At 39.4% G+C, this 24,860-nt stretch overlaps 2 protein-coding genes across 2 annotated transcripts; both read right to left on the bottom strand.

The window, feature by feature from the left end:
* Nucleotides 1-24,860, bottom strand: LOC107789159 (uncharacterized). Its single transcript, XM_075226586.1, has 9 exons — nucleotides 24,494-24,860; nucleotides 22,429-22,534; nucleotides 9,386-9,681; nucleotides 2,502-2,607; nucleotides 2,071-2,418; nucleotides 1,633-1,721; nucleotides 1,406-1,530; nucleotides 861-1,115; nucleotides 1-326 (listed from the first exon to the last, which is right to left on the bottom strand). The coding sequence occupies exons 1-9, from the start codon at nucleotides 24,589-24,591 to the stop codon at nucleotides 304-306; spliced, it is 1,446 nt and encodes a 481-aa protein (XP_075082687.1). The 5' UTR covers nucleotides 24,592-24,860; the 3' UTR covers nucleotides 1-303.
* LOC142166887 (uncharacterized) lies at nucleotides 13,648-16,525 on the bottom strand. The gene is made up of 3 exons (XM_075226585.1): nucleotides 14,514-16,525; nucleotides 14,307-14,425; nucleotides 13,648-14,208 (listed from the first exon to the last, which is right to left on the bottom strand). Exons 1-3 carry the CDS (start codon nucleotides 16,234-16,236, stop codon nucleotides 13,747-13,749), a joined length of 2,304 nt encoding a protein of 767 aa, XP_075082686.1. The 5' UTR covers nucleotides 16,237-16,525; the 3' UTR covers nucleotides 13,648-13,746.

Here is a 24,860-nt window from a genome sequence, read left to right as displayed (position 1 = left end):
TTGCGCCGAAAAAGCCTTTTAACGCACTGCTACCAGCACAAACACGAAGATTAAACCTCCCACAATGCACAAGCAAAGATGCTCCATTTACAAAATCGCACGATAACTAACAACTAAGGCTTCTAAGATCCATGACCACTAATTTAACATTTCAGAACCAACTAAATATCACATCTCATATAAATATACTTCTAAAATACACTAAATCTCAGCTCCCAAATCTAAGATGAGAAACCGAAACCATTGATACATTCGAAAGATGATTGACTGGTCTGTAACTTATAATCTTCATCCACGAAAGCTTCATTCACTGTCCTCGTTATCATCTGCCACGGAAAAGGGAGTTTTGAAAACAAGAAACAATCATGTGATAAATTTATGCAAATGATCAACAATTTCAGATGGAGTACTGTTGCAAATTATGTACACCAAAATACTTGTGTTCCACAAGATTACACTTAATCTTGTTCTAGTTACACCCAGAGTTTAAGTGATTTAGTTTTAGGCCAAGAGCAAACAAAACTAGTACTACTTAATAGGGAGAAAAAAGAAACAATGCTTTATCTAATCTAAAATTGCAACATATGCTAACAGGGAGAGTCTATGCACATGGCCAGTGCAAACGAAATTATGGAATTTCGACAAAAGAGGAATTTTATGGAACTTCCACCAAAGAAAGAGAAAAATTGCTGTTATTGCAGCACAAAAGCATGCCACTAGTAGAACATCTAAGAGGCCAGTGTTTAGCAAAAAGGAAAATACAGGGAAACTCAACTGAACAAGAAAGCTAATGCCTAGAAGGTAAAAGCATCTCAAATCAGCAAACCACCACTGTAGAATATATATGCTAGCAAATATACCTTCATTGAACTCCTCACTCTGACTGCTATCATCATCTTCATCGTCATCATCGTCTTTGTCACCGTCACTTGCATCATCATTGCTGCTATCATCCTTTTTGTCGTCATTCTTATCCTCTTTAGGAGGTAACTTGGGTCTTGGAGGAGGAACAAAGCTGGTCGTTGATCTCCGTCGTGTATTTGAAACAATGTTGCTTAGGTCAATGCCTTCCAATTCCTTTGCTCTTTCCTTTCTCTTTTTGACTTCTTTGATTTCTGGGCCAATCAGAAGTGGCATCAGCATAAAAGTTACATAATAAAACTTCCCCATACATGCACCTATAAAGCTATTTAACACTTTCCAACTAGATATGAGAATTCGTTCAACCAAAAAGGAGCGGGTAAAAGAAGCGAGCAACTTAAAGTAGCAGAGAGAGAATGATAGCAGCAAGAATTTGAAACAGAAGTGAAGACGCTATATTACATTTCAGCTGTAAAATTGTTAGATACCACACTTGCGGAATCTTACTGCTCCTATTAGACACTTTTATATAGTAATAATTTACCTTTCTCGCTGGGATTCGTTGATAGCCCTTCTCCAGAAAGTATCTTTTCCAACTCCTTTATCAGGAAACCCTCACGCTTGTCGTCAGACACCTGCTTGGCTCTCTTATAAATAGAAGGAGCAACACTGGTTTTTAGGATGATCAGGGGCAGTTGAATGATTGAATTAGAATGTGGGTCCGTGCATCAGTTAATACATACAGAATTGAAATCTTACAAAGAGACAAACCTCATCCCACAAGCTTTAATTATTGATTTCAGATGCTCCACACGTTTTCCATATCCAGCAGTAGCTGGTGCTCCCTTTACAACTTTCTTCTGCATTTAGGTAAGTTTAATGAATAACCAAATACGTGCACAGGGAGTTTTTTTTCACAAATAAGCATAATTTTTTTTTTGATTTGCACCGGGTGTCCAAGTATCTTTGAGCCCCGACTAATCCCGGGGGTGCACAGGCCCTCGGCAAGGAGTTTCCCGCAAGTGCACCACGGTTAATTCAGGTTTTACCCAGTCCGATGGCCCTCAGAAATTGTTTGCACCCAGTGGGTTTCGAACTTGAGACCTTGAAAGGGAGCAAACCCCAAGGCTCAAGTCAATTGCCACCAGGCCAACCCCTGAGGGTTCACAAATAAGCATAATTATACGGACATTATCATAATAACCTCACCTTGGCAGGAATTTCAGCAGATGATCCAGATTGACCATCTTCAGAATCACTCTTACTTGTGTCTCCATCACTACTTTCATCTGATAGCTTCTTAGAAACTTCTTTCTGCTTTTTGGCAGGGACATTATCCTCTGAATTAGGACTTTTTCGTTTCTTCAGTCCTTCAGATTTCTCAGCCGTTTCTTTTGCGGCAGATCTCTTACCTGATTTTACTTTCTCTGCTACATTTTTACTTCGGCTGCTAAATGAATTAGCGTTTTCACCACTCTTCTTTGCTGCTTTACTTCTTTTTTCAGGGCTTTTCTTACCACTATTGGTGGATTTAGGAGCTTCAGAAGATGTTAACACCTGTTAACAATTTTTTTTTGAAGACAGATTAATAAACATACTCCCCCCTTAGAAGTAAAGAGCTTTTTGAAACATAATCCCACCTCATCTACTTGGTTCTGAATAAATTTCTTAAAGGCATCAAGAGTATTTTTCTCAAGACCAAGATCTTCTTCCAGAAGTCGACGAACACCAGCAAGAGTTATTGACCTGAGATAGAACATTCACTTGAAACTGTTAAAGCACATAGAAAAGAACAAGAGGAAAATGAAGGGCCAATATTTACATAAATAAATAAATAAAACCTTTGATGTGAAAGATAAATACATAAATAAAACCTTTGAGAGAAGAGGTATTGTTGAAATTGATCAAACTAATAAACAAGTGTTTAAGCGTATAACTAGTGAATACACTTAATGTCCTAAAACTATTATCACCGATTTACTGCCATCCATTTATAACCCATTAGGTTGAATGCAAAAATTCACCAGTGATTAACTCATTTTGCCACATTATCAAGAATATAACAACACAATTACTGTTACACGGCGCCTTCCTGAAGTTCCTTGGAAGGGCGACGTAAGGCTAAGCAACCGATGTCAGTGCAGTTGCTATGCGCCAACTGAGGTCCTCGCCGTACGCTAGACTAGATTGTCAGTGCCGTACGGGAAAACCAATGTCGTGAGCAATTGAGCAGCGGAAAATGAGCAATTGATGATGAAAGCTGATGATTGTATTGATGATGATGAAAGCTATTACAAGATGCAATGCGGTGTCGGGGGGGAGAGACACCAGTACAGAGAATTGTTTGAATGCTTGAATGTTTGAATGCTTTGGTCCCCCTTAATAATGCTTAAAAAAATAAACCAAAGTTACATGAGTTGACCTAAGAAAGCTGTAGAAGCACACTGAAAATGAATGAAGTAAAACTACTCTATAATTACAATGAAAAGGACTTAGTCTTCTATGGAAGCAAGTCCGATGGCAGCAACTTTGTCTTGAGCATCAGGGTCTGCGCGCGCATTGTTGTGGGCGCGCGCGGCACTATTTGGATCTGCCAGCGGCGGAGCGCTGGTGCTTGGCATTGGGTCTGCGCGCGGAGCACTGTCTGTGCGTGCGGCGCTGTTGGCAACATGATGGTTTGTGCGCGCGGCATTGTCGGTGCGCGCGGCACTGATGGCATTCGCCAGTCGCTGGGCACTGGCACTGATTATCGGTGGGGCGACAAAGGCGCATGCTCACTTGTCACTTGGCGTTGCCGAGACCACGGGGCCGACCGTGGCGCTAGGCGTTGGGAGGCTTGCCGGGATGCCACGGGGCACGCCCAAGGGGTCATGGGTCGATGATGGAAAGCAGCCCATGACATTCTCCCCCACCTGAGTTGGCGACGTCCTCGGAGCCTTACCTGCCGGATGATGATGATTGGTCAGGCTCTTGTTGGCTAGGAGGTCTGTTCCCCTCGGTGTTGTGAGATGTCTTTCTGAATGATCTTCCATGCATTTCTAAAATGACCTGAGGCGGCTGACATGAAAGACTGGATGGATTTTCCACCAGGCTGGTGTGTTCAGCTGGTATGTGGATTTCCCGATGCGCCTTTCAATGGGAAAAGGCCCGATGAAGCTTTGCAATAGGCGAGGATCTTGGGTCCTCTTTGCAAATAAGTTCCGCCTCGGGGTTCTTACCATCACTTTGTCCCCTGCTTGATGTTGGGCAAAGCGAAGGTTTTGTTCGGCATACCTCGTTGCCCTCTCCTGGGCTTTGACAAGATAGCTCTGCACTATCTTCAAAGTTTGCTCCCATTCTGTCGAGAAACTGGCAGCTCGATGAGATGATGGCATGTTTAGTGCATTCACATTTTGTGGGAGTAGCGGTTGTTGTCCGGTAACAATTTCAAAAGCGCTTTCGTTTGTATGGGCGCACTTTTGTGAATTGAAACACAGCTGAGCGGCATCCAGAAGCTTCACCCAATGTGTTTGTGACCCGGTTGCAAATTGGCGGAGATATTCCTCCAGCATGTCATTTAACCGGTCTGTTTGATCATATGTTTGCTGATGATGATGGTTTGAGTTGTAACTCAATTTGGATCCGAGGCAACTGAAGAGTTGGGTCCAAAACTTGCTAGTGAAGCGTGGGTCGCAGTCACTAATGATGTTGCTGGGCATACCCCAATGTTTGACAACATGGGAGAAGAAGAGTCGAGCTGTTTCTTCTGCCGATATGTTCTGTGGGGCTGCGATGAAGGTAGCATACTTGGAAAATTGGTCTACTACCACCATGATGGTTGCATGATTTCCGACCTTGGGTAATCCTGTGATGAAATTCAGGGAAATGCTTTCCCAAGGTCTCTGTGGGACAGGTAGCGGCTCCAAGAGTCCCGCTTGTGCTGAGTGATCCGACTTGTCCTTTTGGAATGCTTGACAAGTCTTCGCATAATGAGGGGCGCCATGAGCTGTTGGCCGCCGATGATGTGATGTTTGTTTGATGATGTTGAGGGCAGCCGGAACCGTGGGTTCAGGTTTGTTGGTTCCCTCCTTTAACTGCATGGCCGTGATGTTTTCAGCGGCCATCTTCATGGGCATGCACGGTATGGTGCGGGGATTGGCCCCGTTGTCTCCCATCATCATGTTGGCATATGGTACCGGGATGGTGTTTGTTTGCCTGAGGAATTCCAATCCCACTATCAGTTCAAAGTCATCGATGATAGCTATGTGTAGGTCGAATATTCCCTTGTATGGGCCAAGCTTGATTGGCACTTCTTTGGCTATTCCACTCACTTGCTGAGATGGAGAGTTGATAGCCTTGACACGACCTTTGCATTTTTGCACAGCTAGACCGAGGCGTTGCACCTGAGTTGAGGCCAGGTAGTTGTGGCTAGCACCCGTGTCTATCAATGCCCGAATAGGTTTGCCGTTTACTTTCATGTCGACGAATATTAAGGTCCTCTTTTGTGATGTGGGAGGCCTTTCGTCCGCCTTTCCTTTCCCTTTCTTGTCGATTGGGAATGCCTTCTTCTTGGGGTTGCCAGCACTGGTTCCCGCCAAGGTATCATGAATGGAGCCAACAAATGCGTTGAAGGCCCCTACCTGTTCTTCGCCGACTGAGCCGTCCTGATCTGACTCATCATCGTCAACAGTTTGTTGAGCATTGATTTGTGTATTGGGGCATTGATTGTTCCAATGTTCCCCGCCGCAATGACGGCATTCTGATGGGGGCTTTCTCCCCTGATTGTTGTTGACTGATGCAGCAGTGTTGCTGCTTGAGGAAGGAGTCTTGGATTTGGATGCACCTCGATCTCCTCCGTTTCTGTTGGGGCCACCGTTGCTAGGTTGGCTCCCGTTGTATCCCCCTCGGACAGGCGGCTGGGGCCTATCCTTCTGAGTTTCCAACTGGTAATCCCCAAGGCACTCTGCAGCTTGAATGGCCTTGGGCAGGGTATCTACCCGTTGTCTTTGCAGCTCCATACGAGCATGAGGTTTCAAACCTTCTATGAATACGAACAGTTTGTCTTTGTCCCCCATATCCCGTATGTTTAGCATGAGTGCGGAGAATTCACGCACGTAGTCCCGCACCGACCTGGTGTGGCGGAGTTCACGCAACTTTCTCCGTGCATTGTATTCCACGTTTTCGGGGAAGAACTGCAGGCGTATGGCGGCCTTCAGTTCTGCCCATGTCTGGAGAGTATCTTCACCGGCCCTGATGGCTTCGTATTTGACTCGCCACCAGAGTTTTGCATCACCCTGAAGATACATGGCAGCAGTTGCTACCTTTTTGGATTCTTCCAACTGTCCAACGGCATTGAAGTATTGTTCGATGTCGAAGATGAAGTTTTCCACTTCTTTAGCATCCCGGGATCCGGAATTTTCAGCTTTTGTGGCATGGGGGCAATGTTCATGGCACCCCTGATGTGGTTTTCGCCTCCTTTGAGCAGGCTTTGAAGGGCAGCATTGACAACATTGAGTTGGCCTGTCAAGTTGTCTATGGTTTGCTGCATGACGGTCAGTCTGTCTGCCTCTAGTTCCCAATAGGCTAAATCCTCGGCACGCTCCTATTGGAGGTCCTCGAATTTGCCATGAATTTTGGTTGCCTCGACGGCAGCCGTTTCCCGGTCTTCCTCAGAGTCATGACTGATGTTTGCTATGTCAATTTCCGCCTGCCGCATTCTGCGGTCCAGGTCGTCCAACCTTTGCACTAGGCTGGTTTTTAGATCAGGCAACGTATCCACGATGGGCCGTAATGCGTCAACCGTCTCTTCTAGGGTCGTGATGCAATCCCCGTAATTCACCATGGTCAGAAATGGTGATGATGATGGCAATGAGTTCCCTCGTCCGATGTCGAGCCTAGGCTCTGATACCAACTGTTACGCGGCGCCTTCCTGAAGTTCCTCGGAAGGGCGACGTAAGGCTAAGCAACTGATGTCAGTGCAGTTGCTATGCGCCAACTGAGGTCCTTGCCGTACGTTAGACTAGATTGTCAGTGCCGTACGGAAAAATCAATGTCGTGAGCAATTGAGCGGCGGAAAATGAGCAATTGATGATGAAAGCTGATGATTGTATTGATGATGATGAAAGCTATTACAAGATGCAATGCGTTGTCGGGGGGAGAGACACCAGTACAGAGAATTGTTTGAATGCTTGAATGTTTGAATGCTTTGGTCCCCCTTAATAATGCTTAAAAAAAATAAACCAAAGTTACATGAGTTGACCTAAGAAAGTTGTAGAAGCACACTGAAAATGAATGAAGTAAAACTACTCTATAATTACAATGAAAAGGACTTAGTCTTCTATGGAAGCAAGTTCGATGGCAGCAACTTTGTCTTGAGCATCAGGGTCTGCGCGCGCATTGTTGTGGGCGCGCGCGGCACTATTTGGATCTGCCAGCGGCGGAGCGCTGGTGCTTGGCATTGGGTCTGCGCGCGGAGCACTGTCTGTGCGTGCGGCGCTGTTGGCAACATGATGGTTTGTGCGCGCGGCATTGTCGGTGCGCGCGGCACTGATGGCATTCGCCAGTCGCTGGGCACTGGCACTGATTATCGGTGGGGCGACAGAGGCGCATGCTCGCTTGTCACTTGGCGCTGCCGAGACCACGGGGCCGACCGTGGCGCTAGGCGTTGGGAGGCTTGCCGGGACGCCACGGGGCGCGTCCAAGGGGTCATGGGTCGATGATGGAAAGCAGCCCATGACATTACACATGCATGGCTTAATCTTTGAGACAAGCATATGACTACTGGCAGGATCAACCTTGCGCGCCTCGACAAATACACCGGGTAACTTGCTACAGTTCACAAGCAGAGGTGTCAGGTAAATCTGCTCACAAAGGTTAGATTAGATGGCTCACACTGAGTCTTGCAGGTGGAATTCGAACTTGGAATCTTTATATTGTTGCTCCTAAGCATCAACCACTCAGTGATCCCTTGGGTACTACTTGTGAAGAGATTCTCATGGATCTCAACAACACTAGGGTACCCAAAGAAAGAAAAGAGAGAGAACAAGAACTTTTGTGTACCGCTACTTGAAGAAACTTACCAGGCACCATACTCTATCATGGATGGGCAGCCTTAAACTCATTGATAAAGTAAGGGCTCAAAAACAGTTATCTGAAAATGTGTAGTAAGTGTGACTGCAATACTTAGAGTGACATTCAGGTAACTGTAATGCGAAATACTCATGTATCATTCATTATAGTCAACAAATAACCAATAGTTCTAGCAATACCCTTTGACCAACCAAAAACTCATTTTCCACCTTGCAAGTACATGACGACAGAATTGCTTCATGTGTTCTTATTGACTTTAAAAATTCTAAAAAGGGCACCTTTGGCACCCTTAGTTCAAGACAGCAGACCCACTGAGCAGTCCTGTCATGGTCAAAATTCCAACTTGCCTTATGCACCAACAAGCACCGCAAAAGGTAACTAAACGTAACCCAGATATGATTTCATCAAAAGGATTGAGCCCCTTACCCTGTGACCCTGCCTGAGGGGAAAAAAAGAAAAGAAAGAAGCCTCTATGGTTCCATCCAATCCAAATTTACAACAATCAGATTGTATAGCTCATGCATCAAACTCGCACTTCAAAAGTATTGCAAAAAAAAAAAAAAAAAGAATCCTTGTATTTTGGATCATATATGACAAGTAAGAAATCTTCAAATCAAAGAATGGTAGCATTTGGAAGGAGACTAACAGAGATATAGAAATTTAAATATTCAGTCTTTTTATAAGAGATTCAGGATTGAGCTTTAGAATAATATTTCCATTTTCATTAGCGTGTGAAAAAGGAGCTATTGCGAACGGTCCTTGTTTAGGATATACAGGAAAGATAAAAAGGGAAAGAGAAGTAGTGTTCTAGCATTCTTGGTCATTCAAGGAAGGAATGGTTCAAGGGGACCAGGTGGAGCCAGAGGATGAAATCATGAAAGGTAACAGTAGACAAAATTTCACTAATATTTTTATCTCTTTTCTTTCTCCCGGCAACTTTTGAGTAGCAGGGGTTATGCCCTGCTTAGCTGCCTCATACGGAATTCAAGCAACTCTGCTTGCTGATTAAAGCAATAAGAATCTGCGATGGCCAAGGACAAAGTCATGGCAAGTCATTGCATGGAACAGATGTAAATAGCTTAGAATTGAAAAAAGAGGAGCTAAAGCTGTGCACAAGTATGATTAAAGCAATTGCAAAGCAATATGACAGTGATTCACATGGGGTATTGTTTGACGTTGGAAGCAAAGCGACATCGGATATATATATGAGACTAAGGGGTGCACAAATAATTCTCCGACAAAATGTTTCTCTCGAGAGAAATAAGGAAAAAGAGGGAAGGGAGGTAGCAAACAATCAAAGCCACTTTCAAGCAACTGTAGTGGCAACAGAAATCCTCTTTTCCTGTCATTCTTAGGTTATTAAGGCCCCAAGGGTTGTTGGCATAACCGGCAAGTAAGGAGTCATAGCTGTAAAAGATAGAATGAGTGATCCAGATAGCAACTAAAGATAACGTACTCAGAATTAGCTCTGAAGTGAGCAGCTCTCTCCCAGATGGCCTTCTTTATTGTGCTCTCACTTGGCTTTACACCTTGTGCATCCACTGATTCTGATTTGGAGCTCATAACGCCCATTATTGGAGAGTCATCCATTTCTGTTTCATCTTCAAGTGCTGTCTCTTTGGTATCTTTCTTTATCACTTGCTTTTTAGGGGACTCGGCCGCTTCTATTTCTTGTTTAGCTGAAGAAGCATCTTTTTCCAATTTTTCCTGAGAATCCTTGGGGACACCATCATCATCAGCATTCTCCATTTGCTAGCATGTCAAACCAAAAAATTATTAGGTCCTCTACTTTTCCTGCGAGGGTATATAATTTTACATGCCAAAGTGCAAAATATGACAAAATGAAGAAGATGTTGCAGAAATAGCTACTGAAAGCATTGCAATTCGAAGGATAACTCTCATTTAATTAATCATAAATGGAGAATTTTGCTGTGAACTGACTAAACAACTACCTAGAAAAGTCTTAAGTAGAAACAACCATAAGAACATTTTCTGATAAAGAGGGTGTCATTTTAAGGCTTGCTTGAGGCCCTTAAGCCCTAAAGCTAGGTACAACTCCGATACCAAGGCAATGGGCCACCTGCGCTCTATCTTGAAAAGGTGGGACTAAACAATAATTATAGTTGGCAAATTGTATGTTAATTGTTAAAAGAACACAACGAATGAATATGTTAATGAGTAGGAATAGCAAATTAGATATTTCATTTTTTTGATAAGGCAAATTAGATATTTCGTATTAAATACTAGTCACTACTCACTAAAACTTTTGCATCTAATTCAGAAATTTTAAACGACTTTCCTTAATTGACATGATTTTTACTTCATATATTTTACTTAATTGTTATTCTATTCAATTCCTTTATCAGATGTGCTAAGGCGCACGCCTAATCGTCTAAGGATTCTGCTGAGATCATGAAAATTAAAGCAGTTACATGTTAGAATATGTCTTGCTCGAAAAGTGTCTAGGTTCATGGACTCTGAGCATGAGACTATTTGACAATAATCTATAATGTTCAATAACATATCGTAGAATATTCCATATTTAATTTTAAAATTATTACTTACCTTGTTAGACATAGAGAATAGTTGCTTACCATGTTGTACATATCCTAAGACTCCTATATAAGAAGTCTCTCTCGACATTGTAAATCACCAATCATAAGAAAGTTTTCCTATTTTCACCTATTCTAGCTTGAAAAAAGGGCACTAAACAAATCATTTTTTTACAAGATAGAGCTGCACTAAACAATGAATATATAGCTGGCAACATGACAAATTAATTGTCAAAAAGTGTTACGAATAATTTTATTACTAATCAGGACTAGGGAATTAAAAAATTTAGTATAAGAAAACTATTCATTAACTGGATGTAAAAACTTAAAAGTGCATCTGTAGTTGTTTACTGATATGGTAAAGAAAAGACCCGCCAACAAGATTTATACAAAAAATAAAGAATCCTACATAAGCATGAATTTCTATAAAAACCAAGATATCACCAAAAGCTAAATGGAATATCATGCGCAATTCCAAAGATGTGCTAAAGAATAAAAATCTCTCACTAGTACATGTATACGAGTTTTTCATTCCTTCAAATGCTCTTTTGTTTCTTTCCATATTGTCACGTGAGTGCTAAATAAGCCACCTCAAATGTTTTTTTGCATCTGAATTCAAAGTTAAAAGCAGTTTTTAGACTTAAGTTTTACTAAAGATATTTCACCTAATTGTAGGTTTTCAAATTGATATTTTGAGGGATGTTTGTTTCACTTCACATGCTTGTCTATGTCACAAATGCTTCACATCCTTTACATTGTCATCACTTTTCTATCGAGTTTTGGCCGAACACTATCACACACATTGTATACGCGAGTCCTTGATTCGCACTTCCCGAAATTCTTTCAAACTCCTTAGTTTCAGAGATCGGCGTACGAGTCTGACTACGTGGCATCTTGCAATTATTCTGTCCCATTCTAAAAATCTAAGAAAAGAAACTCTACTCTTGAAAAGTTTTAGGTCATTTTGCATGCATACACCATACGCAGGGCAAGTGACCTTGCAATTAGGTAATCTCCATAGCATCAATGGGTTTTTGATACAAATAACGCATATTTTATGCGAAAATAATAATAAATAGATCCAAGTTTAACCATGACGGGTTCGGAATAATATATTTATTTTGTTTCTTTCTTTTATAGATGGAGATCAACCTAACCATTCCCATCATCTACATAGTCAACGCGGTTCCTCACAAGTTGCAGCAATGGTGGACAAATATCAGGGTAGCTCATGGATACAAGATCCGAAGACATCTCGTTCCTAACTGCATTAATGAATATCAAGCCAGTTAAAGTGTTGATTAAGTTGCTAATCGAGTTCTAGGATCCGACCCCAGTCGCATTTAGATACATTGAGTTCGAGATCACGCCAACCTTAGAAGAGATCAATAGCTTCACAGGGTTACCCCTGGAAGGGAGGAAACCGATAATTCCGCTAAAGCATGCTGGGGGCATGTTCTTCTGTTGCATCGGTCTACGGAATAACATGGCATTGGGGTGTGTTGAAGGTGGCCGGATCAGTTTGGACTACTTGTTCGAAAAGTACGGTCGCCAGAACAGTTTTGACAAATTTCGAGAAGATTTCAATTGCACAAAGGAGAAGTGGGAGAGAAGACGCCTCGTGGCTTTTGCTATTGCCCATTAGGAGTTTTGATATGTCCACAACGGCGAGGACGCATCAACATTTCTCCCTCTCCTGTGGTACGAGCTATGTTCGAATGGAGTCTTGAAGTTACGCATGTGCCGATGATTCTTCCAGAAATGTTTCGAGCCCTGTCCGACTGTTCTAGAGGGAAGAACTTCTTTGAAGGGGGCAATCTACTATAACAAATATGGGCCACAGAGCACTTCTTTCTGCGAGAGCCGATCATAGACTACTTCATCGTGACAAACAACAAGATTTGCAGTCACATTGAAAGGATGAGACGTTGGAATGCCCCAAAAGGCTTTGATGAATGGCTCCAGTTCCTCACACATCTCACGGGGGATGCTATTTAGTGGAAGTTGTCTTGGATGAATGGAAAAGCATTGGTAAAAGGGCTACAAAGTACTTTATTGAGTTGGTAGGGCTAAGAAGGGTCCAACCCTATGCCCCTCTTCGGGTCCTAAGCCAATTAGGCATAACTCAAGATGTCCCCCTCCGGCCGAACATCGCTTTGTTTGAGAATCCCTACAATGAGGGATTGGCAATTCCAAGGGCAAGAGAGCTATTGCGTGAATGGTAATTGTTGATATGGGGGAAGCAGGATGGTGCGCCACTAGGTATTACACCTGGCTCGTAGAAGGATAAAAGACATCTCAGTCAAGCAGTGAGGGAGAGTTGGCAAGCCTTGAGGATGTTAGGGCGAGCACAGCATGACGTGCTACCACACATCCATGACACTACTTCAATGATAGAGCAGTAATTCCGGCACAATGGACCACATGATGCCGGATCATAAAAAAGTTACAGACAAAGAGGACCCAATCGAGGAGGATCCAACAGAAGAGTTGGGAAAAGACGAAGAGGACCCAACTCAGGTTGACATAATCTCGAAGTCAATGAATCTAAATACGACTCGGGTCGGATCCCAGAACTCAATTAGCAACTTAATCAACACTTTATTTGCCATAATATTCATCAATGCAATCAAGAACCCAAGATGTCTTAGGACCTCGCATCCATGAGCTACTTAGATATTTGTCCACCATCGCCGCAACTTGTGAGGAACCGCGTTGACCATGTGGATGTTGGGAATGGTTAGGTTGATCTCCATCTAATAAAAGAAAGAAATAAAATAAATATATAGTTCTGAACCCCTCATGGTTAAACTTGGATCTATCTATTATTATTTCACATAAAATGTGCGTCATTGTGTCAAAAACCCGTTGACGCAAGGGAGGTTTCCTAATTGCAGGATCAATACCAAGGATTGCCCTCCCTATGGTGTATGCATGCAAAATGACTTAAAGCTTTCTAGGACTAGAGTTTCTTCTCTTAAATTCTTAAATTTATAGATTGGGACCGAATAATTGCGAGATGGCACGTAGTCAGACTTCTACGCCGATCTTTGAAACCAGTGTTTTTAAGAGCGAGAAGCGCAAAAAAGCGACAAGGGCTCGCCTCGCTTCAAAAGCAAAGCGCACGCTTTATTAAAGTGAAGCGCAATTCTTAAAAAACATAATGTAAACCTTGCAAAGACACAATATAAAATTATAAATAATCAAAAAGTTCAAATTGTCAAAATCAAAGCTACTAAATTACTAGAATCAACCTCTTATTCTTCTACTCTTCTTGTTCTTCTTCAAGATTGTCAAAATCTTGAATTCCTCTATTATCTTCATATTGCTCGTCATCTTCCTCCTCCCCCTCCTCTTCCTCTTCATGATCACTTTCATCTTCATCAATTAGGGATAGGGATCGACTTGTAGTAGTCACACTTTTTCCCTTCCTAATCGAGCTTGAACTTAAAGTATTCCCCCTTAAACCATAAGGATTCTCCCCAACTCCACTAGCAACCGCAACATCACCCCAAGTGAAATTAGAATCGCCTTCAAATACTTCTTCATCTTCACAATTTTCGGGGACTCCGGTTAGCCACTCATTAGCCTCATCAATATTGTCCAAAAGAATTGGATCAATTAGATTGCGGTGGTTGTAGCGACGCCTCAATGCTCTATTGTATTTTATGAACACTAGATTATGGAGGCGCTTCAAGGTTAGTCGATTCCTCTTCTTTGTATGAATCTGCAAACAAGATGTGTCAACTAATTAGTAGGAGTTGGGACAATTGAGATATAATTTACTTTATCTCAAAACACGAAATAATTCTTTTTATTTCTCACGTGTTCAAAAACGCTCCAGTTCCTTTCACATCCGGATGAGCTACAAGTTAAACTTAGAACTCTGATGGCGAAAGTCTGTAAATTCGGAGTCTCTACACCATATTGGTCCCACCACTCAACTATAGAAGTGAAAAAAAAATTCAAGAGTTAATAAGTATAAAAAATACATTAAAGTTAGAGCTATAAAATATAGAAGCACTTGGTCACCTGGCGATTTCGTCTTTCTTTGTTTAATAGCAAGTCGGAGCTTAAAAAGTCCCTCAGCTGCCTTGTAAATAGCAAGCTGATCTACTATCTTTTTTTGCATGTCTTCATCTGGGGTCAACTTGATAACAACCTCATGGAATCCTGTCCACACTTCTCTAGCCAATGAATTATTCTCATGCTGATCATAAAAGAGTGACGGGTTCAGAATAAGTCCAGCTGCATGCAAAGGTCTATGAAGTTGCTCACTCCATCTTGCATCAATGATCTGAAAGACCTTTGCATATTTCTGCTCATCAGTGAATGATGCTTGAATAGCCTCCTTGGCCCTATCCATAGCTTCATAGAGGTAGCCCATTGGTGGTTTTTGCTCCCCATCCACCAAACGGAGTACTTTAACCAAAGGGCCACCAATTTTAAGAGCATGAAGGACATTATTCCAAAAAGAATAAGAAAGAATAATGCGTGCAACATCTTTCCCTGCACTTTCCTTTGCAAATTTACTCTTGCTCCATTCCTCTGAAGTGAACAACTTTCTCAAATTGGATTTTTGCAAGTGGATACTATGTAAAGTCAAGAAAGCAGTGGCGAACCTTGTCTTGCCCGGTTTCACCAAATTTTTTTGTCCGGTGAATCTTCTCATCATATTCAATAACAAGGGCCGTTGAGAAATATAAGAATGTACCCTAACGCCCTGGCCAAAAACTGTAGAGAAGGGTTTTTCCTTGAAAATGTCCCCGAAGATTAAGTTGATACAATGAGCCGCACATGGAGTCCAATAGACATTCTTGTACGCTCCTTCCACCATGCCACCCGCTTTCACATTTTCACTCGCATTATCAGTGACCACTTGAACAACTTTGCTTGGGCCAATCTTTTCAATGGTGTTCTGAAACAAGGTGAACATTTTGATGTGGTCAGTGGATGAGTCGCTAGCATCAATGGACTCAAGAAACAAACTTCCCTTGGGAGAATTCACCAACACGTTAATAATCATTTTCCCAGTTCTTGCCGTCCACTTATCCATCATAATGGAGCAGCCATACTTGTTCCACGCAACTTTATGTTCCTCCACAATTTTATTAGTCTCCTCCACTTCCTTATTTAGATAAGGACCTCTGATTTCATGATAAGTGGGAGGCTTCATTCCAGGTCCGTATTGACCAACGGCCTCAATAAAGTCTCCAAAAGTGTCAGTATAGTTGACACAATTGAAGGGGAGCCCAGCATCATAGACCCATCGTGCAAAAGCTCTAACTGCACGATCCCTCAAAATGTCCTTAGCAATTTTTTGTACATCTTTTCCACCGCTCTTTCCTTCCGGCTTCTTTGGGAAATAGCAATCTATAGGACCTTTAGTCCTACTCGTACCCGTCGATCCATGGCTTGAAGAGATTGCATCTCTTCCCCGTTTTGTTGGAAGTGACAATTCTTCAATATCATCATCACCATCATCATCAAGATTGGTCACCAATGGTTGATGACTCATTTGATTTTTTTGCTCCTTCTTCTTCTCAACAAAATTCTTTATTTCATTCCTCACCTCCGGTGGACATTTCGGACAACTTGTGACGTTTCTATCGCCACCAATAAGATGGAATTTAAAGCGATAAATTCCACCCGTTGTAATCTTGTTACAAAACTTGCATACAATATTTGTATTCTTCTCATTAACTCTATCGCCATATCGCCAAGCCGGGTCTTTATCTTTCGATCTTTGAGACATTTTGAAATCCCTATTAAGATATAAGAAAATACATAATCAAATAAACTGAAAATACGTATAATATATATAATAATTAATTTTATAAACCGAAATACACATTAAAAAAATCAAATAAACTAAAATATAACATATATAATTTTCTAAAATGAAATACATATAAAATTAATCAAATAAACTGAAAACATAACATATATATAATAATTAATTTTATATACTGAAAAATACATTAAGAAAATCAAATAAACTGAAAAATATAACATATATAAATAATAATTAATTTTATATACTGAAATATACATTAAAAAAATCAAATAAACTAAAATATAACATATATATATATATATAATAATTAATTTTCTAAAGTGAAATACATATAAAATTAATCAAATAAACTGAAAAATATAACATATATAAATAATAATTAACTTTATATACTGAAATATACATTAAAAAATCAAATAAACTAAAATATAACATATATATATAATAATTAATTTTCTAAAATGAAATACATATAAAATTAATCAAATAAACTGAAAAATATAACATATATAAATAATAATTAATTTTATATGCTGAAATATACATATAAAATTAATCAAATAAACTGAAAAATATAACATATATAAATAATAATTAATTTTATATGCTGAAATATACATTAAAAAAATCAAATAAACTGAAAAATATAACATATACTAAAATACATATTAAAAGTAATAAATAAGAAGAATAAAAGGGGGAAAAAACAAAATGGGTTAGAGATAAAGGGAAGAAGAAGACGCTGAAGTCTGAACAGTGCAAACTGGAGTACTGGACTGTCAGAGTCTCAGAGATAAACGAAGAAGAAGAAGGAAGAAAGATGGAAAAAGAAAGAAAAAAAAGCAGAATCTGACGGGACCAAGAAGAAGAAAGAAAGAAGAAAGAAAAAAAAGAGAAGAAGAAAGGAGAAGAAGAAAATTACCTGGACTGGTCAGAAATGTCGATGAAGAACCCTAGGCTTTGGTCGACCTTGATCGTAGAAGAGAGAAGAAGAAATGACCAATTTTTGTCAATTTAGGGTCTGTTTTGTATAAAAAAAACAGACCCAAAGTTTTTTTCTTTTAAAAAAAGGCCCTCTTTTTAAAAAAGGGCCCTCTTTTCAAAAAAAGAGACTCAGTGTCGCTTTTTTAACAGAAGCGATCGCTTCGTCGCTTTGCTCGCTTCGTCGCTTCCTCCGTTGAAGCGTGCGCTTCCCTCGGTCGAGTTGCCTCAGGCAGCTAGAAGTGACACTGAGTCGCGTCGCGTCGCTTCGCGCTTAAAGCGACGAAGCGATCGCTTTTCTAAACACTGCATGAGAACTACACAATGTTGAAAGAATTTCGGAGAAGTGCAAAGCAACAGCTCGTGTGTACAGTGTGTGTGAAATGTACGACCAAGACTCGATAGAGAAGTGACGACAATGTAAAGAAAGTGATAATAAGTAAAGCATGTGAAACATTTGTGACATAGATAAGCATGTGATAACAAATTGTGATAAGTAAATTTTGAAATAAACAAACATCTCTCAAAAAGGTCAATTTTAAAAATAAGTCCGCTATGGGCACTGCACATAGGAAGAATTTCACCAACTCCGGAATATATTTTACGAGATGGTTGCACCAGCAAATAAGAATATAAGTGACTCCAACAGTTGTTGGACTAAGATTCAAATATCATAGTGGTGAAGGTAGTGAAGGGTTTCAAGATTTCGGATATCGACATATTTGAGCAACAAAGTGCAGCCAGATGGGTTTACTACAGGAGAAACAATTGCAAAATCAAAGGATAAGAGAAGAGGAAGGACGGTAATGATGGCTGATAGAAAGCAGGGATGGAAGGCCATGTGGTTGAAGAGGGACAATGTTCTTATGCCAAACCCTTTTTTTTTTATGAAGTTCAAAGTAGAACTGTAGGGGTGATGTTCTTATGCCAAACCCTTAATTGCAAGATAATCTTATACTTACTTTATTAGTAGTTGTTACTCCTAGATTAATCTAAACATTTTGTGTTCATTTTCTGCTCCCCTAGATTCTCGATTTCTTTCAAATTTTCCACATCCCATGTGCATATTCAGATTTAATTCAACTCATTACAATATGTCTCATACTTATTTTATTAGCAGCTGTTACGACACATTCATCTATGCATTAAACATGTTGACAATGCCTATAATCAAAGAGATCTTCTAAGATGCAATTTGAAACATTCTTTTTCTTATCTTAGATAAATATTATATGAAATTTCTTTTCTTTTGAAAGATGTCTTGACAAATACAAGGTACAGCAATATACTGTACTTAAGTTGTAATTTGTAGAACTACCATATAAAATTAGATTTTGCAGAATGGTATGACAATTGGATATGGGGTATGTGAAATTGATGCTCTTTATGCTGCATTTAATACTAAACTAGTCCTATATTTCTATGATGACAGTAAATAGAAGAAAATTTCTCAAGTATTCTTGTTTTACTATATCCATTGAGCTCTATATGGGAATTGGGAACAGAAATCATTTTCCTTCTTTAACTACCCTCAAACTGTCTCGACCTCATATTCTTGGTTCTTAATGGCACAGTAAGATAATCATTAAGATCCAATATGTAGAAGCCTAAATAACTCTGCTGCTCAAAGTTATTCTCTTTTAAAGAATTCTTCATTCATCAAACATTATGTTTCAAACACCCGTCACATTAAGAATTTCTTGACTTAAATCTATATAATGACCTTAAATAGTTGAATTATGCCTTGATCATTTCAAGCAAATTAACGGAGCCCAAGACAAAGGAGAGAGATTACCAAGCAACAGAGCCTGGAAAGTTTTCCTGAAACAGTGATGTTGGGATAAGGAAGGAAAGAAATCAGCGAGGTTTACTCCAATATGTTTGAGATTGTTTCCTGTTTGGAGATTCTAACAAAAATTATTTACTTAACACAAAATTACTACGATAGAGATTTTAGTTGGCATTATCCAACATCAAGCCGGGATTGTTTTTTAACTTTAATCCCAGGCCATCTATCTAAGGAACCTGTAAAACATAAGGCAGAAGTTTGTAGAATCCATATCAACTAAGCTACTCCCTTCGTTTCAATTTATGTGAACCCATTTGACTGGACACAGTTTTTTTTTTAAAAAAGACTTTTGAACTTGTGGTTTTAAACATGCCATAATATTTTTATGAGAACTATAAGAGTTATGAAACATGTGGTTTTAAACATGATGTAACACTTGTGTTGCTCTTATTAAGGGCAAAATGAAAAGTTTAAGTTAAATTGTTTCTAATTCAGAAAGGGGTCATTCTTTTTTTAATGGACTAAAAAAGATATTGATTCATTCAAATTGAAACGGATGGAGTAACAAGTACATATAGGGCTTCTCATGAGATTTTATGCTTACAATTAACTCAGAACATACTTAACGACATAAAAACAATTGAAACCATTATCCACCTTAACTCTTTTTTTCTACATCGTCTCTTTTATACTGTGAAAGTAACCTTTCTTCCCAAATGACACTGAAACAATCAGACGGGAAACAAGCAACCGACAGAATACAAGGATATCATGTCAACGTAAAAGACAAATACATCAAAAAGATGTATATTTAAAAGATGTAATCTCCAATGAGGGGGCCGAGGCAAGTTGTTCTCCACAATCTTATGAGTTACCTGTCCTTTTTTTGTTACTTATTTCTACTAAATTCATATCTTTGCTTATGAAGCAAGAGAACGAGGGCTTCACTAGAAGACAATGGTAATTTGTCTCGGAATTTTTATGGACTTGCAATACTTTCAATAGACGGATAACACGTTATAAGAAGAGGTTCTTCTGGAAGGTGATGACTACCAAATGAACATTGGAGCATGTGATATGAGGGTTATCACTTTCTAGGCGAAACCATGTGCTTCAGAGAAGTGAAATATAACTCAAATAACAAATTCTCCTCTTAGTAGGTTCTCTTTTCTCTTTTTTTTCCTTGAAGGTTTTGATTCTCAATGGATGAAAGACCATTAAATGCGGATAAGAGGGTATCACTGTAAGAAGAAACTGAACCAAGGTCCAGTAAGGTCTTGAATAAATAATAAACTCAGAAGCTGCAGTAATTTGGTTGCCTCGTACCTATCTTCACCTTATCAAAAAAAAAATTTGGTTGCCTTGTACCTGCAATACACAGTCTCTTTTCCCTGTCAGAGAGCATTAGTTGGGCAAGTAGCTTATATTCATGCTTGTTAAGGAATGTTTTTATCTTTTTTCTTTTCTATGGCTGTTGCATGTGGGAGTGCAGAAGAAATAGGTATAGTCAAGTATTTGAAACAACTTACCCAGGAAAGCATTTTAACGGAAGCCAAAGAAAAAGTGTTATTCAGATATTTGAGACCTTAAAAGCATCTCTTACTTTTACTAAAATAAGAACCTCTTCTTACCCAAAAAAAAAAAAAGAACCTCTTCTTACAAAGGAAAATTAGAAAGCTAAGGAGTGTCGACTGTGAAGGGATGCGAGTGTTTTCATAATTGCCAAAATTGGCTCTAGTACTCTCTAACATTGATGATCAACTCCTTGATTCAATTGTTTGACTTCTTAAGACAAACATAATGGTCTGAATGCAGGTAAAGCATTCAAAAGCTGAACACATCAGAAAGGTAGCACTTCCTCCATCCAAGTTCGATATCCTACTTTCACTTGTCTGGTTAACAAGAAAGACTTGAAACTTTCATGTTAACTGCGAGAACTTTAGGATCATAGCTTACCTTGTAAATTTGTAGGAATACTACAACAACAACAAACACAGTGTAATTGCACGAGTGGGGTCTGGGGAGGACAGTGGGTACGCAGCCTTACCCCTACCTTGTGAAGGACCTTCTAAATTTGTAGGAATAAGAATGGATAAACTAGAATTGAGAAGAGCAGATGCTTGCCCCATTCATTTATTTATGGAGTTGTATGAATGTTCTTTTAAATTTTTCCAAGCACAGATGCCTTCCCTGTTCTTTTCATTCATTTACAGAAGAATAGTAATGTGACATACGCTCTTACTGGAAACCATACTGGTGTTGTTTGGAATAATCAGATTCAGCGATCTGTTAAAGATTGGAAATGGAAAAGGTGATTTGTTCAGACAATTATTACAATGTTAATGTTCAGTAAGGTGATGACAGGATCTTCTGGCTTAAATATAAAGGTAGTGATTCTTCTGTGAAGTATTATAACAACTGTATCAACTACAGCACTAGTGATGAGGATCATTGAAGATTTTACTGCCTAACGTTTCGAAAAATTGGCGTTTTCCTCTCTCTCTCTCTCTCTCTCTCTCTCTCTCTCTCTCTCTCTCTCTCTCTCTCTCTCTCTCTCTCTCTGCATGTTGCTGCTCTGCACTCAACCTAAATTATAGATAAGTTGCGAAAGAGAAGGCAACTACAATGTGGCATTCTATTTTCATCTTTTTTCGTGGTCTATTGGGTTATGCCAGCTGATATTAGATCTCATCTAGCACGGCATGTTAGAAAAGACCAGAGGCTGGAAAAGTGGGACTTCTGAGTATTCTGTGTAGTTAAACGGAAAAGAATTGAAACTCATCTTCGTAAGATAAATAGTTCCTTTTTATCTATTTTCTTTTGATCCATTTTTGGGCCAACAAGAGTATTCCCCAGAATGTATTGATTCATGGCGGTAGTATGCAATCAAAATTTATTAAAATAAGGAATATGCCAGAAGATCAAGAAGGTAAACACTAAAATGATAGTAAGAGATATCGACTAACTTTTTTGATAAGTAATTAAAATATTATAAATTTATTATGCACTAAGCCAGTGCATCGGGCATAATTACAGGTTGTGCAAACCCTCTATTGTGCTTAGCATTCCATCAACATCACGTTCAATTACCAGATTGCACCAAAAAGCTAACAAAAAAATACATCTCCATTTAAGGCTGTGAATGTTTCTCGTTGTGCCTTCAAATATTCTGTTGTTTCTTTCAAACCAGACAGTCCACCTAAACCCCAAATCATAAGAGATATCTCCTAACTAATAATGTTTCTCTAGACAGCTTAGAGTACGTAAAATGTGAATTTTCAATAACTGCTCTAATACATTATAAAATAGCTAGCAAGACAATGCAGAAAACAGACTACACAAAATGTACCATTTATAAACTAAGCAACCAATAAGATTACCTTCTCCAAGAACTGTTTAATGATTTTTTTATGCACATCAAGAGCATATGTTTCAAGCTCCAAGTCTTTCTCTATAAGTCTACGGACCCTCTCCAAAGTGAAGGAGCTGCACCATAAATTCAAAAGCCACTCAGCAATACGTTAGATCTATAAAATATTTGAATAAGAAAAGGAGCCTTTTGAGGAGAATATCATGCATGGTCAATATTTGCCACTTTTAACCCTGAATTATCCTAACACCATCAGCTTTATTCCCCCCGTATGCTGTTAGATAAAAGGTTTAGGTTAGATGGTCACACTCGAGCTGCTCAAGGAATAAGAATGTTTGCTCTTTCTTTTTCACAAGTAGCTCTTAGTCATAGAGACATTATTGAATTTCTATTTCCAAATATTGATTAGAATGCTCATCTATTTCAACGTGACACCAGAGACCACATTATATGAAAACGTAGCTGTTAATTCAGGATATCTCACAAAAAAATTAATCGGGATATCCGTCACATATCAAGATTGCTGTTTGACTTAATTCAAGAAAAAAAGATCTTATAGTAAGTATCCAAATTATTTGAGAAAAAAAGGTCCAAATTTACTCCTCAACTTTTAACAATGGTTCAAAATTAAGCTCAGAATGGAGCTCCATTAGGGTCAAGGGCCAAAACAAGACTTTATCCCAACAGATGGTTTAAAATTAACCTAAGATGGAGCTCCATTAGGGGGTCAAGGGCAAAAACAAAGACTTTATCCCTACATATGGTTTAAAATTAAGCTCAGATTGAAGCTCCATTAGGGGTCAAGGTCAAAAGCAAGACTTTATCCCTACAAATGGTTTAAAATTAACCTCAGATTGGAGCTCATTAGGGGGTCAAGGACAAAAACAAGACTTTATCCTTACAAATGGTTTAAAATTAACCTCAGAAACGAGCTCCATTAGGGGTCAACAGCAAAAACAAAGACTCTATCCCTACATATGGCTTAAAATTAACCTCAGATTGAAGCTCCATTAGGGGTTAAGGGCAGAAACAAAGACTTTATCCCTACATATGGTTTAAAGTTAATCTTAGATGTCAGATTGAAGCTCCATTAGGGGTCAAGGGCAAAAACAAAGACTTCATCCCTACAAAAGGTTTAAAATTAACCTCCGATTGGAGATCCATTAGGGGTCAAGGGCAAAACCAAGACTTTATCCCTACAAATGGTTTAAAATTAACCTATGATTGGAGCTCCATTAGGTGTCAAGGGCAAAAACAAGACTTTATCCCTACAAATGGTTTAAACCTAACCTCAGATTGTTTATCCCTACAAATGGTTTAAAATTAACCTCAATTTGGAGTTCCATTTGGGGTCAACGGCAAAAACAAAACTTTATCCCCACAGATGGGTTTAACACATAGATAAGGCACAAGATGAATGCCTCTGGGTCCTTTATTGGATCATATCTTAAGATACTGTCAATTGTGCAGGGAAAAGATGTAGCATATAATATACTTATACAAACAAAAAGTGGTATATTATTATTACTTTACTCGTATGTCGTTTGCTTCCGTTATCTTTTAATCTTGTTGTTGCTACTCTTTGTTGCTTCCTTCTCACAGTTCTTTGAGTCGAGGGTCTATCAGAAACAAACTCTCTACCTTCACAAGGTAGGGGTAAGGTCTCCGTACACATTAGCCTCCCCAGACCTCACTTGTGGGATTACACTGGGTTTGTTGTTATTGTTGTTGTTGGAAAACTTGCAGGATACCCCAAAGCTAACACAAAACAAATGCAGGCCAAATATATTTTCAAATTAACTCTCCTCCCTCCAACTGCTTCAATTTTTTTTTACTCCTTTTATTTTTTAGTTCGAAAAATAAGAATATATCTCCAATTTTCACTCAAATGATAGAAATTAAGACCCTTTAGCACTAACTAGGAGTAGAAAAAGTCAAAAAACCACTAACACTTAATACGGGTAGGGATCCGGGTCTGTAAACCCGACGGTCCTGGCACCTCCAACATAATCAAAGCACTGTATACAAAATAATTCTACGAAACTAGAATAAAATCAGGAGGAGGGGGAGCATACTCGGCATTTTCTTTGAAATGTTGAAGGCGGGAGCGCAAAGCTGACTCAACCTTGGCTTCTATTCCGCCTTGCTTCTCTTCCTCCACCTCCTTCGCCATCTTCTGCTATAACCCCTATTTGCCTCCAATCTCTCTCTCTCTCTCTCACACACACACACTAAAATATAAACACGCTTTTGAAGTCTCGAAGATTACTGTAATGTAGGGGGAGTGTTTAGGGCTTAACTAAAACCTCAAGTGTGAGTCTCCCTCCGTTCACACCTTGTCTTTTCTCTTTCTCCCTCCTTTCTTTCTACTGTTTTATTTTCACGTGTACTTCTTTTTTCGAATTTTCACATGGATTTACTGGGAGGCTTAAAATGTGCACA

Source organism: Nicotiana tabacum, chromosome 12 (genome assembly GCF_000715075.1).
Source record: "Nicotiana tabacum cultivar K326 chromosome 12, ASM71507v2, whole genome shotgun sequence".
Classification (NCBI taxonomy): Eukaryota; Viridiplantae; Streptophyta; class Magnoliopsida; order Solanales; family Solanaceae; genus Nicotiana; species Nicotiana tabacum.
This window is presented reverse-complemented; position numbering and strand designations above follow the sequence as displayed.

What these genes read in the sequence shown, in the direction of transcription:
- LOC142166887 (XM_075226585.1), bottom strand. Translation starts at nt 16,236, where the DNA reads ATGTCTCAAAGATCGAAAGATAAAGACCCGGCTTGGCGATATGGCGAT. An exon ending in AAGAAAGACGAAATCGCCAG is followed by an intron (nt 14,426 to 14,513) that starts GTGACCAAGTGC and finishes TCACTTCTATAG; the next exon opens with TTGAGTGGTGGGACCAATAT. An exon ending in ACTGGAGCGTTTTTGAACAC is followed by an intron (nt 14,209 to 14,306) that starts GTGAGAAATAAA and finishes TCTTGTTTGCAG; the next exon opens with ATTCATACAAAGAAGAGGAA.
- LOC107789159 (XM_075226586.1), bottom strand. Translation starts at nt 24,591, where the DNA reads ATGGCGAAGGAGGTGGAGGAAGAGAAGCAAGGCGGAATAGAAGCCAAG. An exon ending in CTGCTGAAATTCCTGCCAAG is followed by an intron (nt 1,722 to 2,070) that starts GTGAGGTTATTA and finishes ACCTAAATGCAG; the next exon opens with AAGAAAGTTGTAAAGGGAGC. An exon ending in AACGAATCCCAGCGAGAAAG is followed by an intron (nt 1,116 to 1,405) that starts GTAAATTATTAC and finishes TGATTGGCCCAG; the next exon opens with AAATCAAAGAAGTCAAAAAG.